The 19,964-nt window shown below is 47.3% G+C and overlaps 1 protein-coding gene across 2 annotated transcripts in view; it reads right to left on the reverse strand.

Moving 5' to 3' along the window:
* The window catches only part of RNF31 (ring finger protein 31), a 482,477-nt gene that overhangs the window by 168,231 nt on the left and 294,282 nt on the right, over positions 1-19,964 (reverse strand). For both annotated transcript variants that reach the window (XM_078644958.1, XM_078644957.1), the window contains 3 exons: positions 7,357-7,539; positions 4,281-4,487; positions 3,941-4,114 (listed from right to left, as the gene is read on the reverse strand). In XM_078644958.1, coding sequence (XP_078501084.1) covers positions 3,941-4,114; positions 4,281-4,487; positions 7,357-7,539 — 564 coding nt within the window. The remainder of the gene's footprint in view (positions 1-3,940; positions 4,115-4,280; positions 4,488-7,356; positions 7,540-19,964) is intronic.

Raw genomic sequence — 19,964 nt, forward strand, 5'->3', positions numbered from 1 at the left:
TTACTATCCTTTTCAGGTGGAGCAGAAGAGGTAGATGCTGCAGAATGTGCTTTTCTGACTGCCGCCACAATAAGAGAGTCTGGAGGTGGGTCAGAACGCAAAAACAAAGGATCTTCCTCTGGAGCCTTGTACTTCTTTGCAATCCTAGAAGGACCTGAACCCACTGTGGCCGGAGTTAAGAAAGTTTTCATCGCTGGTTCTATCAATCCGGGCACTAACGGCAGAAGAGGCCTACCAGTCGTCTTGTGATGTAGGGTTTCAAAGATGACTGACGTTGCTATTTGAGGAACTGCCATCTTGATCTTGAACTTATTCGCCCCACGACATAACACATCATTAAATGTGCCCAAATCATCCACTGGAGACACTCTGGACGGAGGAGTAGATGATATTGTGGGAGAATAGTCTCTATATGAAGATCTTGTAGAAGACAAAGATGACTTAGAAGACGGAGAAAGAGTTCTACGCCTCTCTTGAGGAGTTGCAGATCGCTGCCTCCTTCGCTCCCTTGAACGAGATTTTCGTCCTTCTACAGCCTTAGGAGACGGAGCAGGGGTCCTACGCTTCTCTTGAGGAGTTGCAGATCGCTGCCTCCTTCGCTCCCTTGATCGAGATCTCGAACGTGATCTTCTTTGCAGCTCCGTCCGAGGAACCGGAGCTCTGTCACCCAATAATGGACGCATCTTCCAATGCCGAAGACTTTCCAGCCATCTCGGTGACAAGTTGATAGGCCGACCCACACGCTCAGGTGAAGCTTCAGGTGACACCTGCACAATATTCAGGTCTGCTGAAGACTTGGAAGCTCCGGAGACAACACTCCGCTCAGATACCACTGAGCCAGATGGAGTCCGCTGACTAGGCACCAATTGCCTATCATCTGCCTGGCCTGAGGTAGAGCCCGACTGAGCCACCATAGAAGAATCCTGATGCACTGTCTCTTGTCCCACCGCATCTTTTTGTTGATCCTGCGGTGAAGATACCACTCTAGGCTCAGGACTTATGTCTGACCTCGACAAAGACCTAAGTGAGGTCCGAGAGGCTGATCGTGCCAGTCTCAACGCCGACCTGTGCACAGGTGGGGGAGACCTAGACATTCCATGCTTCGAGCCCGAAGCATGCTTCGACGCCGATCTACGTCGTGATGGAGACTTTGACCTACTCTTCTTAGACTTCGACGTCGAATCCTTCGACGCCGATCTTCCTCTCGACGTCGATCTCTTCCTCGACGACGATGTATGAATCTTCGACGTCGATCCTTTACTCTTCGACGTCGACCCATGATCCTTCGACGTCGACCCATGATCCTTCGACGTCGAACGCATCTTCTCCTTCGACGTCGAGCGTCGAACCCCCGACGTCGTTCTTACTGCAATCGACACCAGATGTCTCGACGTCGATAAAGATCTCGACGGCGAAGGTCGAGATGCTGTATACTGCCTCGACGGCGGCCTCTTCGACGTCGACGGAGCCCTCTTCGACGCCGACAATGCTGACGGCGATCTGGATCTCGACGTCGAACATCTCTTTTTCTCAGGAAAACCTTCCTGAAGTCGTTTTTTCTTCGTTTTACCTTCTGGAGACGCTGATCTTCGACGTTTAGGCTGAGAAGGTGGCTTAGAAGTCGATAAGAAAACCTTAGAACTCTTCTCACCACGATTCTCTCTCTCCAGAAGGCCCAGAAGCCTCATTTTCTCTCTTTCTTTTAAAGTCCGACTAGAAAGGTTGAGGCAATGATAACAATCTTCCACCTTATGAGTATCAGGAAGACACACCACACAAACAGAGTGTGGATCAGTTTTTGCCATTTTCTTCCCACAGGAAGGACATTTATATAATAAAGGTGGCATACTGACTAAAAATTCACAACAGTTTAGTCAGAAAAAAGGTAATAAACACCACCAAAGTACTATTTGTCAAAAAAATGTCAAGAAAAAACCCAACTTCTGACAGAAAATATTACAAATGAGCAGAGCTCAAGTTCCAGGTTCCTCACAGAACAAGCCGGAAAAAAGAACTGACCTAACTGTCACCTGTGGTGCATGATGGGAACAGAGTTCTCCTAGAGGCCTTAAAGGCAAAGTGTGCAGATTCTCTGGGGCCTTAAAGGCAGGGTGCCAGTCTGATTTTCTGTACACAGACAAATTTTCATATGCAGCCTTTTTAGGCTAATAGCTGTTTACATCAGGTTCTTTGATGAAAATAAAAGTTTTTCATGGTTATGAAATGCATTTTGGGCTCATGCCTGTTTATTGCATTTATATACAGCATATTTTCATGCTTCAGAACGTGTGTAATTGTGGCTTTATTAGCCTATGTATATATGTTAGGCTGCATATTATGGTTATTATACATGTATATGTGTATAATTAGTTAGTACTATGTACTTTTTTATATATTTTACACATATATATGTATATTGTTATGTGTTCCGGGTTCCCGCTCATGGGCGGAGATAATTCAGTGCTTATGACTATTAATGAGTATCCCCTGGAAGAGAAGTGCACGCTTCCATCTGAGCTACCTAAGAAAATTAAAACCATTCATCTCAGAGGCAGACTTAAAATTGGCTATACAGTCCCTAGTCATATCTAGGATCGAATATGGTTGCTCTACATTAACTGGTCTACCTAAAACATCTACAGCACCGCTAAAAGCCTGTCTCAACGCTGCGGCAAGACTTATTACTGGATCGAGGAAATTTGATCATATATCTCCTCACCTGAAAGCACTAAACTGGCTACCTTATGAGGCCAGAATTCAAATGAAGACAGCATGTATCACTCACAAAGCGGTGCACTATAACACGCCAGGATACCTAAGCAAGAAATTAAAGCTATCGGGAGGAAACAGACCAACGAGAAGCGCCAAGGAGCTGCTGTTGAGGCCGGCCTTTTTTCGAAAGAAAAAGACATATGATCGAGCCTTCACTGGAGCTGCCCCCAGAGTGTGGAACTCACTCCCTCCAAGCATTAGGAAGATCCAAAATATTGCAACATTCAAACGGGAATTGAAAAGCCATATGATGAGTAAATACCTGGCATAGGGAAGCCGACTGATCGCTGGTATGAACTACTACATCAGCTGAAGAGTGGTCCCTCTTCATGAATACTAACATTATCAAGAAACTGACTCCCCTCACTAGCCTCGGCTGTACCCTGATCGATACCACAGTCCTGTGTGAACCAATTGCTGTTCTCAGAGCCAAACTATATAACCTCTACCTCACCTTATCTATTGATATGGATGGTGTTATAAGCTAGGCCTTTCTCACCTTTATTACTAATTGCACATGTGTTTGGAATATACTTATTTATTTAGGCATTCTTTATAGCCACAGCTTCTTCTACCTATATCGGTTGGCTGTTAGAATTGATATCTGACTGGCAATGTGTAACCTACCTCGATGTAATGTGATGTAGTGTGCTGAGATGGTTTAAGCCTTTCCTATGCAACAGAACTCAACGAGTCCAGGGTAACTAAGCAATCTCAACCCCGTGTCCTCATGCAATTGGGGTCTCGCAAGGCCCACCGTATCTACTGATATGGATCGTGTTATAAACTAGGCCTTTCTCACCTTTTACTACTAATTGCACATGTGTTTGGAATATATTTAGTTAGGCACCCCTTATAGCCATAGCGCCCTTTACCTTATATCTGTTTGTTTTTTAGAATGTGCTATTGGACTGTCAATGTGTAACCTTCCTCGATGTTAAGCGCTCTGATACCCACGGGTCTTGTTCGCGCTATACAAAACTCTATAATAAATAAATAAATAAATAAAATAAAAAACCTCTTATGAAGTGCCTTCCAACCCTCATCTGTTTTTCACATCATGCCTCACCATTCGCATAAGGGTAGCCTGAGGTGAAATAGTAGATAAGCAGTTGCCCCTTGGATTTCATAATATCTCACCACCCCTGCCCTTGCAACCCACACTCACCAGAATATCCAGGGTGGAAAAATAGCTGAGCAGTTCACCCTCATCATTGATTTCAGGCTCGGAGCATTCAGGGCACACCATATCCTTGATGTGTTTCTCCTTCACAGCAATAGTGAAATGTAACTTGAAACATTCTGGGCAGATGGTGCACTCGCATGACGTCAGGGACTGCATCTGAAACAAGAAGCAGTACTCTACATGGTAGTCCAGCAGTGTGCTTGATCACACATTGAGACAGTGGCATGCATACAAAGTTAGGTAGAGGCCTGCACATGTGTACAGTGCAGTGACGGGCATGGTCACTCAGTGGTGTGCACAGCAGAAAGTGCTTCATGCTTACCTTGCTCCTCGGCAACTCGTCATAGCATACAGCGCACTGTTGAGTCAGCATTCTCTTGATAAACTCCTTATCGTGGGATTGTTGCACGGCCTCTACAATATCCTGAAGCTCGCACCGGCGTTCTGGCTCCTGCATAAGGTGGACCACCAGTTCAGCCCGGCCCCAGCTGGGCAAGGAGAACACAGCCAGGATCCGACGCACTAGGCTCTGCAAATAAAGAGTCCCATCACTTACAATGCGAGGGGAATGGGTAGAGTGGAAGGGGGGAGAAAAGCTACATAAGGACAGAAGAGAAGGGGAGAGCATGAGACTGCTAAAGAGTGTGAAGGCTGAGGAGAGACATTAAAAGAGTGGGAGATGTGTCAGAAGAGCAATGGAGGCAAGATTAAGTGGAGAGAGATGTAAATGCAGGAGTGTCACATGGATTGGAAAATAAAGAATGAGTGACAGCTACTCGGCACTCTGTATAGAAGTACACAGCAGGAGAGGCTGAGTCCCCAAAGCTTAAAAATATATATATTCAGACCCTTCTTGAAGGGTGCTTCCTCCGTTATTAATCTCAGGTGATCAGGCAGCTGGTTCCACATGCTTGCTGCTCTGACCAAGAAGGTGGACCCACTTCTCTACTGTTTTTGGAAATAGGGGATTGTTAACAGGCCAGCGCTACTGGAGCATAGCGGTCTTTCTGGTCTGTACTCCCTTATCCTCTCATTAAAGTAAGAAGGACCCCTGCTGTAAAGGGCTTGGTGGGCCAGGGTGTTAAACATTATGTACTTGCGCACTGGAAGCCAATGAAGCTTCTCACGGAAGTGATATACTGAGGCACATTTGGGGAGCCTATTGATGAGGTGCTCTGTCATGTGCTGTATCACTTGTGGACGTAGGACTAAGTAGTCAGGATGACCCAATACAGAACATGGACATATTCAAATCTGGTCAAGATCAGCGCCCTGACTACCGTTACTTGAGACTCATGGGGGAGAAGGTACAGGAATTTAATGAGCATTCGGAGGATCCACAGACATGATCTAACCACCACCGAAACCTGGGCCTTGAAGGAGAGTGGGGAGTCAAACATCACACCCAGGTTTCTTGCAACATCTGTGGGAGCGGGAGGGGGCGGGCGAAAGGGCAACCTCACTGGCCAAGCTCCTGTCCACCCTTAAATAGGACTGAACCCAAACAATTAGATCTCAGTTTTGGAAACAGGATAAGGAGGTGAGAATCCATGGGAATGGGAAGGGACAGAAATAAGCTAGTGCGGGCTTTGAGGGTATCTCGCCAGAAAAGAGAGTAGATTTCAGGCTTGCGAGAGGGGAGTTGCCTGGAGAATAACCAATATAATTGGGAAATCAGTGGGCATGGGAGAAGAGAGAACGGGACATATAGAGTCAGCAGCCATAGGTTTTGGGAGACCACAAAAGAGAGTTGACAGGTAAGTGGAAGGGAGTAAGAGGGAAAGACAGAAGGCAATAAGGCAGCAGAGCGTTAGCAGACTGCCGATCACTTAAAGAGTGCAGGCGAATGAAAATGAGAAGAGGATGGGAAGAGACAAAGGGCTAAAGAGGAAAGACTGATAATAAGATTCAGTAGGTGAGGGAAAGAGGGAGCAGGAGTCAGAAGGCAAATGTGGAGAATGGGGAAAAATGCAGGTGAGAGGGTAATGTGTGCATCTATGATAGATAACTCTGGAGAACAGCAGTGAAAGGTAATTAACTTGTTCTATGCCAGCACTGGATCCATCATAGATTCAAGTGCTTGAATCAATCTATTGAGCAGCTGCTTCACTTTAGTTGAGCAATGTATTAAGTGGAAAGGTCTTGCTGTAGTGTAGTCATCTCACTTATTATCCGAAGGTTCCTAACCTGCCACCCCCATCAGCCAGTATATATGTATCCCTATAATTGTAGGTGCCATACGCTGCCTTATCTTCATATTACCTGTCCCAGGTATCTTTAGACATCCATGAATGCAAGTAGAAATGGAGGCAGTGTCTTTGAAGGTTATCCTCTATGCACTGGATGAAGGAAGTCTGCAGGCACCTGGGTTGAGGCAGTTGCCTATATTGTGGACACAGTTAATAATGTTTCTAATGTTCATAATAAGTACTTCCTTACCCTTCATCATACCTGGAACTCTCCCCTTGGATTCTTCTGTGTTATACAATGTAAGATGGATACTGAGCGTTTCCTGGTTTTAAACTGGGTAAAAATGCTTTTCCATAAGGACCCTATTGATTTTTTTCCACATCCAATATCTGCTTTGGGAGTGCAGGTGGCACTTCATGAGTAACAGATGAGGAGTAGGGATGGCTTGTATCAGAGGCCATAAATCACAAGCTGAGGAGACAAGTATGGTCAATGTGTCCGTAGCAGTAATTTCTGTTGACAAAATGTTTTCTGAGGTAGTCAATGAGGCATGTGATGCAAGGGTTTAGTCGATGGGAGGAACTATCATGAGGAGGATCTTATCAACAAAGGTTATCTCGTTTACAGTGGAAGTGCCATTCATGGCGAAACCAATAACAAAGACCTCATGGTTGAAGAAAATTAGTGCTTGGTTGTGGAGGAAAATGTGCACATCAGTAAGGAAGTAGTCAATGATAAAGATTCGCCTTTTCTCTCTGCTGTGTCAAAGGCCCAGACAGGACACCACAAAAGGCCATGCGGCTGCACACGTCTAGTTAGCGAAAATTGTAAAAACCACAGGGGGAAATGGGTCTAAAAGGAATATAGCTTTTTGCAGATTTTGAAGTACGACAGACTGGGTCGGAGAAGGACAGCAGGTATGAAAGACGAAAACAGGGGCAAGACAAGGAAAAAAATAGCAGCAGCAGATAGAATGTGTGGGGGGCATGGAGTAGAGGAACGAGTGACAGAGGAAATGAAAGGGACATAGTCAAAGAGATGAGTGAGGAGAAAGAGGCTGGTGGACAGTGAGAGGGAGACAGAAAAAATAAGAAAAAGCAGAAATAGTCTGGAGAGGGGCAGTTAGGTATGAAGAAGAGCAGAGTAAGAAAGTAGAGAGCTTTACAAATAGCTGGGTGTTGACATCATATCATAGCACCATGGGTAACCTGTTTATCAGTGGTGTCAAAGCATAGTTCTGGTTCATGTTCCTGCCAGAGTCGGGTGTGGAAGGGCTCAAGGAGATGGCGCTGCAGCTCTGTCACTGTACGTCCCACATCACCAGCACTGATGTACAGCGACTGCAAGATTTGGTCCTTATCTCTAAACCCTAAATCCTCAATCTCCTTGATCTAAAAGAGAAAAAAACAACTTGAGACCACGTAAAAGACATGCAGTACTTTAGGGACAGCACAGGGGTGGTGTAGAGATGAACCTCACATTTTTCAAGACGAGCTAAGGTAGCCTCATGAGCCCAGCCCCAACTGAACCGCACAAAACCTTATGTAAATACAGAGGGGCTAGAAAAATGCAACATGGGTTACCAAATTCTTGTTTATTAATAAGGTTCCTTAGCTACGATTTAAACAGTGTGATTACCTCTGAGTACAATGACCCCTAACATCTGTACCTCAGTAAGATCGACATGTTTCAGCCTGTTATAAGTGCCACTCAGGACCAACTAAATCTGTAGATTTTCTACAGATTGTGTGGGGCATGCAGACACGTGGGTTTGCTCCCAGACGACAGACAAGACATCTATATACATATATATATATATATGTATTACACCATCAAAAGATGCCTTTCAGTGAGAAAGCCCTCACGGTGACGATCCCCATACAGCAAGGTCAGCAGTGGTCGCACACACTCCGCAAGCATTGCAAAACAAGGCTGAAGCGTTTCGGAAATTACTCCTTTATCCAGAGCCCCTCACAAGTACACCAATGACGACATTGTTCGGAACACCTCCACAGGATCTCACACCTCCTGTGACGTGGGCTGCAAGGCACTGTGGTATTAGCAGGCCGAACATTAATCCAACCCCAGTGGGTGCTGTCGCTGGAGAATAGTGAGAATAAAACCCAAGTGGGGCAATGTCAATGCACAGGGCAGCGCTCACTGCTATATCCACAACACTCGCTGTCAAGCGCCACTCGTCCACGAACAATGCCGGGTCCTCCAAACAACAGACGCATAACTCGCGGCGGGGCTTCCAGGCTCCCAAGACACTGGGTTATATTTGGAACGTCAATTCCTTAGCAGATGGACTACATTTACCATGATGCCATGTATGCTCACGCCCATTGGGGCGGGACTGTTATTAGCAAATAAAAGTTCCTATGTTAAATGGATGCCTTTTTGTGTCAATTGCAGGCCGGTGATCAAGGGCAACGGCTTGAAACGTTTGGCATTCTGCAATTACGAACCCTGCGCTGGCTATGGTGGCGGCAACTGCCGGTGATGGTGTGTGGAAACCCTTCCCGTGTGACCTTTCCATTTGAGGACTCCCTTTGTTGTTGATGTTGAGCGTCTTGTCCGGCCGCGGAAAGGTCCCGCTGCTGTATCATGGCGGATCCTGGTGCTCGTGATTACGGGCACATTTCGGGAGCGGAAGGGGCCTCATCTCTGGATTAAATTGGTGTGCCACACTGCGGTTATCACGCAAGTGCTCACCCACTTGGGCTAATATTGTGACACTATGAGGCACCCAAGCCAATGGGTTATATTTGAAATGTCAATTCCTTAGCAGATAGACTACATTTACCATGATGCCATGTCTGCTCACGCCCATTGGGGCGGGACTGTTATCAGCAAATAAAAGTTCCTATGTTAAATGGATGCCTTTTTGTGTCAATTCCAGGCCGGTGATCAAGGGCTACGGCTTGAAACGTTTGGCATTCTGCAATTACGAACGCTGCGCTGGCTGTGGTGGCGGCAAATGTCGGTGATGGTGTGTGGAAACCCTTCCCGTGTGACCTTTCCATTTGGGGACTCCCTTTGTTGTTGATATCATATATATATATATATATATATATATATATATATATATATATATATATATATATATATATATATATATATATATATATATATATATATATTGAGGTTTATGTGCTCCAATGTACATGTGACCTTAGGTACATTGGTAGCACAAAATTACAGGCTTTTAATCGCATTCTGCAGCATCTCAGAGCCATAGTTAATTCAGACAAAAATTACCCTGTGGCTCGTCATTTCGAATTGGTCCACAATAAGAACTTGAATGACCTTCAGTATTTCATCATTGATGCTGTACCCAAGAACATCAGGGGAGGCAACAGGGAAAAAGTTTTGAGACAACTGGAAAGCAAATATATTTTGCTTTTAGACACCAGAATCCCGAATGGGATGAATACGGGGGAGGATTTGTATTGTTTTCTTTGATTTTGCTGTTATGCTGTCAATCTCCCAGTGCGATATCAGGCAATAGATCTTGTTCTTCCCACAGCTCATACGATTATCTGTTGTCTTAAGTTGTCCTAATCTGTACCCTGTTTTACTCCAATAGGGGTGTAATCCTCAGCTATTTAGCGGATTGAAGTGTGATGGGTTTTGAGTTGCCTCTGTTTTTTCTGAAATTTCCCTAAGTTTTGTCTGGTATGATTTTGGGGATTGTATCCCATAATATTACCAATCATTCTGAGTTCACGATTTGAGTGTTGTTGTGGACTTATTATTATCCAACCCTGGCATTTTTTACTGATGAATTGAGGGCACTATGCCATAATGTTTTCAGTATATTGTTTCACTTCCCCCTTGTCCTATTGTTGGTTTTCGATTAGCGGGTCATTAGTCATATAACCCTCATAATTAAGGGTCCAATGTGCCGTCCAACCTGTTGCTTTTTTAAATAAGATTTTTTGAGTCCTTTTCGCAGATTAGGATTTGCACTGTGTCAATGAAACATGTTTTTGCACTGTATATAGGTCTGCACTTGCACTTTTTTTCGTGATTGAGCCACTAACTGTTATGATCAACTATGAATTTTGGATAAGACTTCTTACGATCAAATTTATATAATTATAAATGTTGCCTCCGGTGTACCATTCATGGTAGGATAATTTCCAAGAAGTGCGTGTTTACATATAAATCATGGATTTTTATTTAGATCAAATGTATTTATTTATTCATTTAACATTGTTTTTTCCGGAAGAGAAAGGGATAGTATGTCTTTTATGTTGATCATTACTACTGTGGCGTCAATCAGTTTTTGCACTGTATTTAAGCACCAGCATTGGTTCCTTCTGGTCATGTGATCAAGGCTACCGTGTTGTAGCCGAAACGCGTCATGCTGGAGACTTGGGAACATTAAAACTTCCTTGAAAGAATTTCTTTGCGTTGCTGTGGTCTGTACCTGCGTTGTTGGATCGGCGTCCAGAGCCGATCAGTGGGATTGGTGAACGGATATATATAGATATATATAGATATATATATATATATATATATATATATATATATATACATATATACATATACATACATATATACATACATACACACAAACATGAATTCAAATACAATTAAATTATAATAGATAGTAGTGTTAAGCATGCCCATCTAGTGTATTTCAAAAAATGTTTGGCATATCTGACACCTGCATGACTCCTAAAAATGTAAACTTCATGAGGTAGTGGGGTGGGGCAATCCCTGCCGACTCACACTACGAGAATACAAAACACAGTGTGTACCCTTTTCTTCATAAAAGGAGGGGAGAGGACCCCAAGGAGAGGGCTATATTATCCAGTTTACCCAAGCACTTACTACACCAACGCACATTGTCCTCCTTTACACCTATTCAGCTTCCTGCACTCTTCCGACGATGGCCGGCCCTATATTGGGCTGTTTTTTATGGCCAGGGAGGAAGTCATGTGATCAAGTCACATGGTCCCACAAAAGGAGTGCTGGTGTGCGGAAATGTGGTGCCACTTCCAAATTTCCCTTGGTTTCTAAAGGAAAGAGTCTGGAGAAGGACCCCCAAGCTCACCTATTAGTGGAGAAGGGCTATTATGGGTTAGACTTACTGGAGGATGTTACTGTGAGTGCTATGTTAAATCGCTGTGGATATTGCTATGTCGGTGTATTGAGATGCAACGCGATGTTTCTTTATATGCATTATCTGTGGAATCACTGCTGCCTATATAACAATGTACTTTGTGATTGTTCTCTACGCGACTGTTGTTGCTGTTGCGACGTCACTGTGTTTGCAGAATGCCGAAAAAAATGAAATTGCGTGCTGCAAAATCGAAAATTTTATGCTGCATAGTTAGGATCCTGAAACCTTTACCAACTTGCACTTATGTTTTAGGAAAAGTTCCGCTTACAAACTGCATGGAGCCCACCCACTCACACTAGGTGCAGTGGGTGAGGATGTAATGATAAAGCATGTCACTGGTGGTATTAGTGGGTGAGAATCCTACTAATATATCCATGTGATGCAAGGGTCCCATCGATTAACCCTTTCCACTTTGATATATATACTGATACCAGTTAATTTTACCTCCTAAAATGTTAGGAGTTCGGGGCGTGGCCAGGAGCGTCAAGATGGCGGTCGCACTCTAAGAGTGCTCCAGACCCCTCCATCATCCGCTCAATAATCCACAGCCATGAGAAGGTATATTTATGCCCCAAACACTAAAGACGAGCTGTGAAGGTAGCACCACTAACCTGCAGTGTCAGAAATCCTTGAAACGCCCACACTCGTAAGCTTCTTGGTGCCGAGGCCTTGGCAGAGGCATCGCACAACCCACACAGGTGCCGGCGGGTGTCTGAGGCCCGGCATACTAGCCCCAGCAGTCATCGAAAGCCACCCATGGATGTCGGCGGTGAGTCCTTCGAGGCCCTGAGACCCTGCATACCATAGCCCCAAGGGGGAACCTGATCCGGTGACAAGAAGCCTGCCCGCCCGGCCCCGTGCTCATTGGGCGCATTCTACTCCCATGAATTGGGAAATGGAGCGGGCTGTGGTGAACTCTACAGCTCTGCCTCCTCCGCCCTCTGTACTGACGTCCCGCTGGTGATGGAGCCGATCGGGCGGTGAGGCCTTAGAGGCGCCCGTAAATACACCTTAAGCACGGACAGTGGGAGGCCCTTTCCACTTAAGGACGCGGACACACCTCTGGCCTACCCTGGACCCTAGTGAATCATGCAGCCATAACAGCAGGGAACACAACTGACGCTCCGAGAGCCTACACTATTGCCCCCCTCACGGGCAGCAGACCCAGCGCTGACCGAGGCCCGGTGAATGCTGTTGGGGCTGGAAGTACACATAATAGCCAAGAAGCTGAGATCTCCTGGGCTGATAAGGAGGTGAGCTGGGTCTTGGGTCAACCAGCACGGGGCGGAGTGACTGTGCAGAACCCCTGTTGCCTTGCTGCACCTGCTTGGGCTCTGAATCCTGAGATTCCCGCTTCTGACTCCCTTCCCGGGGCTCCTTGGAACTGGACCTACAGGCCCCGATTGCTACCAACTCGCAACTGGAGGGGACTGGGTTCACGGCTCGGCCCCCCCCCACGCTCCAATTTGTCTATCCAACCCTCTTAACATCTACGGTTGCTGCCGCCACCCACACCCTCAAAGAGCTTGGTCAAAGACAACTAAACCCCCCCCTCCTGGATCTTGAAGGTGGGGCGCCTGCGGGGATGGACAGCGGCCAGGTGGCTTGACCTTATTCAGCACCATATCACCCTTCTCTGTTCCCCGCCTACACCACACATTGTGATATACTACCAGGCGGTCTGGCCCAGGTGCCAACTGACACTCACGATGTGGAAGGACCGGGCCTCCAAAGCGCCTTCCACCCAGACCCAGACCAAAATGGACCAGCACCCCCACAAGCGACACGGGCCCAGTCAAGGGGGCGACTGGGGGCTCATACCTTCCAGGGTCCGACCTCACTGCAATCCTGCAAGCTATCAGCTCATACCAGGTCTCCGTGGAAAAGAAAATCGTCGGAGGTCCGGGTGGATATGGCCCTTATTTGTCAGGACCTGCGTAACGCCACCGCTCGTATCTCGGAAGCGGAATCCCGCATTTCCTCAACGATATCCGTCAACTAAAAGAACACCATCTAATGAGCTGCACAGAAGGGCCGAAGACACGGAGAACTGGTCACGGCGCCTGCGCTTAGTGGGTTCCTGGAGGTAGTTGAGCAAGATCAGACAGCAACCTTCCTCGAGAACTGTCTGACCTCATGGATGCCCAGAGATGCGCTGTCAACATGGTTCGCTATACATTCCACCTGCTACGCTCACCTCCTCCTTGCGCCCCCTTACTGACATTGTTCCTGCCCTGCCCACTGGTCAGACGGTGATTGGGGAAGACATCAATACAGTCATACACCGACTACTGGACACGACTGGCACACCATCTCCCGTTAGGACAACTGATGCGAAATAAATGGCTGACTGGGCGCTCTCCCTGGGCTTGTGCAACGTCTGGAGAATCTGGGATGCCCGGAGCTCCCACTACACTCATATTTCAGTGGCACACCACACACACTCGCGAATCGAAATGATCATTATGCCTCCCTCTGAGTGTCAGCGAGTAGCGAGACATCATTGTTCTCCCCCGAGGAATCTCAGACCACTCAGCCCTGTGTCTGCGCTTAGGTGATACCACTGATAGTCCTCGCCCACTGTGGCAATTAAATTCCTGGTTCCTACAAGGCAAAAAGGTCAAGAAAGTGATAGGGAAAGAGGTGCACCAGTATTTTCTCGCCAATCTGGGGTCAGTCCCCTCCCCGAGCACCCTCTGGAAGCCAGTAAAGCTACCATTCGAGTAGTCGCTAGAGGCCAGGTCTAGGCGCGGCGGCTGGCTCAGACCACCCATCTCGCCCTCCTTGAGGCGCAAGCACTACGGCTCAAAATGGCCCCAGATGAGCCCCCAAGCGAGCGGCATGACAAGTGGCTCGCAGCCATACGTGAAGAGATCAAACGTATCTCCCTAGAATCAGCCAAGTTGCTGTGGCGCTTCTCTGTAGCCCGAGTGTATGGCTGAGGGAACAAGAACGGAAAACTACTATATAGCCTGGTCTCATATGCCCGGGCTAACCGGATATTTCCTGAGGTTCGTGACACCTCCGGGGCCATCAAACGCACATCACTTGCCATCGCGCAAAGTTTTACAGATTACTCTGCCAACCTATACGCCACCCGCAGGAGTGACAGATCCCTCCACGAAATAATGAACCAAACAAAAATCCGGCTTCCCTGCCTCGAGGGTTCAGAAGCGGCAGACTTAGAACACCCCGGAAGAAATACACAACGCCATCTCCTTGCTGAAAGCAGGGGAAACGCCGGGACAGGACGGCTTCCCACAAGAGTATTACGCAGCGTTCCGAGATCTACTGGTTCCCCATTTGATGGAATTATACCGACAGGTTGCCAATGCTGTGTCTTTCCCTCCTAAGATCCAACATAGCGACCATCGTAGTGATCCCCAAAACCCAGCCGCCATCACTGTCTTGTGCGGATTACCGCCCCATCTCCTTGATCAACACTGAAATGAAGATATGCGCCACAATACTGGGCCAACGTCTGCGCCCATTCCTGAGTAAATTAGTCCACCAGATCAATGTGGCTTCATGCCAGAGTGCGGTACGAGGCACTGTCTGAGGCACCTTCACCTGGCCCTGGCGCACCGTCGATGTCTTACTCCTTACCTTACACTCCTCCTTGTCGACTTTGAAAAAGCCTTCAACACAGTTGATTGGATCTACCTGGAGAAAGTTCTGAGAATGATGGGCCTGGGTCCGCGATTCCGGCGCTTCGTACGCGCCCTCTGCTCTAACCCCAAAGCCAGAGTGCTCACCAATGAAGCCACGTCAGAGGTGATCCCCATTCAAAGAGGAACAAGGTAGGATTGCCCCCTCTTACCCCCTTTATTTGCCCTGGCAATGGAAACCCTGACATGCCTTATTCGGTCAGACGGCCTGATTAAAGGCTTGTACTGGGACAGCCACCACACCGGCAAAATTGCCTTATATGGGGACGATGTCCTGCTTTTTCTGGCAGACCCGGCTACAGATGTCTTTAGACCCTCTGCTCCTTCAAGAGGTTCTCAGGTCTCTGACTTAACCTGACAAAATCGACCCATGTGCTGCTCCACACCTCCAGGGAGTGATTCGATTGGCAAGTATTTATCCTCATTAGGCGTCAATCCTTCAAATATCTAGGGATCTGGATGGCTGTGCTCCCTGAACTGGAATGGGTGCTAAACGTTACCCCGCTGGTTAAGAAAACCAAGGAGGATCTCAAACGCTGGCAAACTCTAACACTCAAACCACTGGGGAAAGAGGTCTTGTTTAAAATGATGGTTCTCCTATGCTTCCTCTACGTTATCTAGAACACTTCCCTTCACTTCCAGAAATACTGGTTCAAGGAAATAGATGGGATGACCAAGAGATTCCTGTTGGGGAGAGCGAGACCGCGCATCGCCCTTGCCCGGTGGTGTCAGATCCCGCCCTTTGATGGTCGTATGGGCATGACTGATCTTCACCTCTACTACATAGCCACCCAGCTTTTCGTTCACATGACTGGTTCACGGGGGGTTGGACCGATCCGGCCTACAAAACAGAGATCAGGACCCTAGATTTCCCTCAGATCCAGGCATTCCTATACGGAAGCCCTATCCCCATGCCCTTGATCACTAGGGCAGTCCTGACAGCATGGCACATGTCACTAAGACACACACACTGGGACAGAAAACTAAGCCAGCAGACACCTCTCTGGCAAGGAACATGGCTGAGAGACGTGACAGCGCTTACCAGCTTCAGGCAGTGGGACAACATTGGCATATCGCTACTAGGCGATATCTGGGTGGGGACCACATTACGACGTTCCATGACGTACAGGGTTGTTATGCTCTCCATACCTCGCAACTCTACAGATACCTGCAGCTGCATCATGCCCTAAACACACACTTTTCAACGGGCACAATAATCCCAGAGTTCAAGCCACTAGAAGCTCAAGCTATGATGGGAAACCTGGGTAAGGGTGGGGTGTCCTGAATATATCGAACCCTGATTAACAATAGCCCAGCAATGCTTGACCCACTCAGGACCCACGGGGAGGGTAAGGTGCGCCCTCTGGAGGAGGAGGACCGGTGCGATGCCCTTTTGGCTCCAAAGACTATCACAACTTCAACAAGGCTCCACCTCATCCAACTATAATATTTGCACACTGCCTAGCCCACTCCAGAATGTCTTTACAGGGCGGGCCTTCGCTCCTCTCCGGGATGCACGCGCTGTGGTCATGAGCCAGCAGACTTTCACCACACGATTTGGACTTGCCCACGTCTAGCCCCATACTGGACTACAATAGAGTCCGAGCTCACCCACATCCTGGATTGGCAAGTTCCTCACGACCCCATAAGGCTCATTTTGGGACTACTGAACGGCTTAGACTGGTACCGCTCCAACAAACTGTTCCTAGGGACAGCCATCACAGTGGCCAAACGGGACATTGCTGCTTCATGGGCTCAGCCTGGCCCCCCTAGGTTATCCAGATGGCACGAGGGTGTGTATTGGTGTACCGTGCAGGAAAAACTTTTATTAGGGGCACGGGGTTGTCCAGCTAAATACCGTAAGGTGGGTGGCAAATGGACCAGTCAACTAAATCAGCTTATACGGAACCCTACTAATGTATGATACTGTCAATGTACAGGTCATTGGTGATAAACGAGATGCTCGCCAATGCTCCTTAAGTCTACTATATTTTGTACTGCTGTGTACTTCGGATATCCCCCCAAAAAATGTCATCAGTTGTGAGACAGTATTCTGTACAAAAGGTTGTCAAGCGTTTGAGCTCGCCTCCTTCAATGATTTCTCCAGCTGTGGATATTCCCAGCAAATCCCAGGTCCAGAAGCCTTGCAGCTTACCTATCTTTCTGAGCCACGTCCCTCTCTAAAGTGTAGTTTCTTAGGTAAATCTGCGGGCCCAACCAATTGATCTCATTGCCCGCTCCCATACTTCCAGGGTAACGTGCGTTGCAGGAAGTAGCCTGCAGATATCTTCACCACCATGAAGATAGTACGGGTTGGTGCGAGGTTATAGTGTCGCTCTCTCCAGTCTATTTATGGAGTGGTCTCTCAGCGCATATACCTATTCATTAATGGGGATTAGATGTGCAGCCCATGAATTGACTCTTACCATATGGCTGGCAGTGATAAAGCAGCACGCTTATTATTGTGACTCTAAACAAATGACAATTTCCAATCACCATCACAGCATTAATGCTTTTTGACAAAATAAATTCAGCTTGAGCCAAGAGCTTGGTTCCTCTACCACGTGGATAAGTAAAGGATTTATTTCATCAACAGAAACCCCACCTTTCACCCGCGTCAATGCGTTTGCTTGTGTTTCAAACCCTTCCAATAACAGTTAAAAAAACAGTCTTTTTCTACTGCCCTACTGCTTCACACGAGCTTAAAATCAGTAACAGACAGAACATCTTTAATGTGTTATCTCTGTGCACAGAACCTATAGTTACGACTATAAATACACCTACTCCCTTTCTAGACCCTGGTAATAGTTGCTAATTTGGCCCAAGGCTCCCCACTTCATTGATGGAGCTGCCGCTTATGGGAGGGGCTCAGGTGCCTGGGTAGGGCATCGGTGTGGCCCGCTGACACGTCATTTCCAGAAGGGTCAAACCCTCCCGGGTGATGGGGAGATCTCAGGCTGGCCAGGGTGTGGAGTGGTCATTCTTAAAGGAGTGCGCAAGGTCTCTCAGCTGCCTGACATGCGCCTCACACTCGCCATCATGACTGCTGACATTGAAAGAACCGCCAAGCACCTGGGAGCAACGCAGGTTGAGTTGTTTTTCCTGCTTGCCCCATGCGTTCTTTACATGGTCGTGGCGTATGGGGGTGCGCAGCGCTTCAAAGTTTTTTTATCACCAAGGTCATAAGGACAAGAGATTCAAAAGCTGTTGGCGTGGTTTTGTTTGTTGGCAGTTAGGGAGAGTATTTTTGGGTGAACTTTTAATAACACTTGTGAATAGCTGGTGTGCAACCTCTTGCCAAACTGTGGTATTTAGGTGGTTTATTCTTGGTTGGGCCTTTATTGGTTTAACTATTTCTGTGGAGGATGGTTATCTGGAACATCGCAGAGGGAATTACCCTGCTTTTCAGAGATGCCTGTGTTTTGGACTGTTTGGGGGTTACTGAAGGGGAGACATGACAGGCAAGGGAAAAAACAGAAGAGGCGCTCACAGGGAGAGGGTGACAAGGCAATTATCAAATGCAGATTGGATGCAATGGACAAATTATTGGCTTTACTGTGCCCGCCTGCACCACAGATGGCCCTGTGCCGGCTACACCTGGAGACAGCGTGGAGAGGCCCAAAAGGCGAGGGGTTCCACCAGGTGCAGCATTTCCCCCAAAGCCTAAGCAGGGCAGGAAGCAGCCAGGGCAGTGAGCCCAGTTGTTACAGTGGCATCTCCTGTAGGGCCAGTGGCTGCGGTGGGGCCACAGCAGAACCATTTGCTGTGTTATTACCCGCTGGGAGCAACAGCACAGTGCAAGGAAGCAACAATTATATGGCCTTTGGGGTCCCTCCAATAGGTTTGGTAGGGCAACAGACCGAGCTGGTCAACAATTTAACAAATGTATTGCTGTGGTTGTCACAGTGAGTGAGCATGTTATCTTCTACTTTTACAGGGACCGCTAGAGGCAAGTCTAAGAGTTTGATTAGAACGGTTGGTTCTCCACTGCACAAAGCGGAGCGCCTGGCAAAGTGCTCCGCTTGATTTTATACTATTGCCAACATCGATTTTCTATATGTTGCATTTTAGACTGTAAATTGATTTTAACTTTAGTCTGTTCATTCCGTTTTTCATGCTTTAAAATTTTTTTTATATATATATATATATATATATATATATATCCTTGCTCCCAGAACACCAGCCTGCTGCACTCAAAAAGCGGAAGGCGCACGCAGGCTCGGGTGCTACCCGCTACTTGGACAACCCCATGGAGCGTAATACATTAGCGGCGGTCCTGCCGCTGGGTTGCACCACCCCGAAGAAACGGGGGCCACGAGACTCGCTATCTAAGGAGTCTCGTATGTGGAGCTGCGTGATGGATGAGGACAGGAGTGATGTTTGGGGCTCATGGTAGAGCCTTGGAACGAGCAGTAATTTGAGAGTGCATCCATCCAGGATATATGGACTACATCTCCCACAAGCACAATATGTGTTTTCATACAGGGAGATGGTAGACGTCATGCACTTTACTGCTGGCCCCTGATGAGGAAAATAGATTTCCGAAACGCGTCGGGCCTATTTCAAACACGCAACTGCCCATACCAACTAACGCTTTGGGGAAGGCGCACGCAGGCTCGGGTGCTACCCGCTACTTGGACAACCCCATGGAGATATATATATATATATATATATATATATATATATATATATATATAACGCCAGAACGCCAGCCTGCTGCACTCAAAAAGCGGGTGCTACTTCAGCGGGGGTGTACCCGCTAAAATCTCTGCTCCCAAATTCCACCAGATCTCGCTCATCCGGTAAAGAAACAGCACTCACAAGGGGGGGTTCAATCCAATCGATTTATTGGAACCCTTCGCACACAAGACTCGTTTCGGCAATCAGCCTTTGTCAATTGTAAAACAGAGCCCATGGCGTTCGCGCAGTTTTTTAAAACGATTCAGCACAAAACGTGTCATAGTGTCATCATCATAGAAAGAGGACTATTCGTTTTCATATTCCTCGCCATTTT

This window comes from Lissotriton helveticus, chromosome 5_1 (assembly GCF_964261635.1).
Source record: "Lissotriton helveticus chromosome 5_1, aLisHel1.1, whole genome shotgun sequence".
NCBI classification, from domain to species: Eukaryota; Metazoa; Chordata; class Amphibia; order Caudata; family Salamandridae; genus Lissotriton; species Lissotriton helveticus.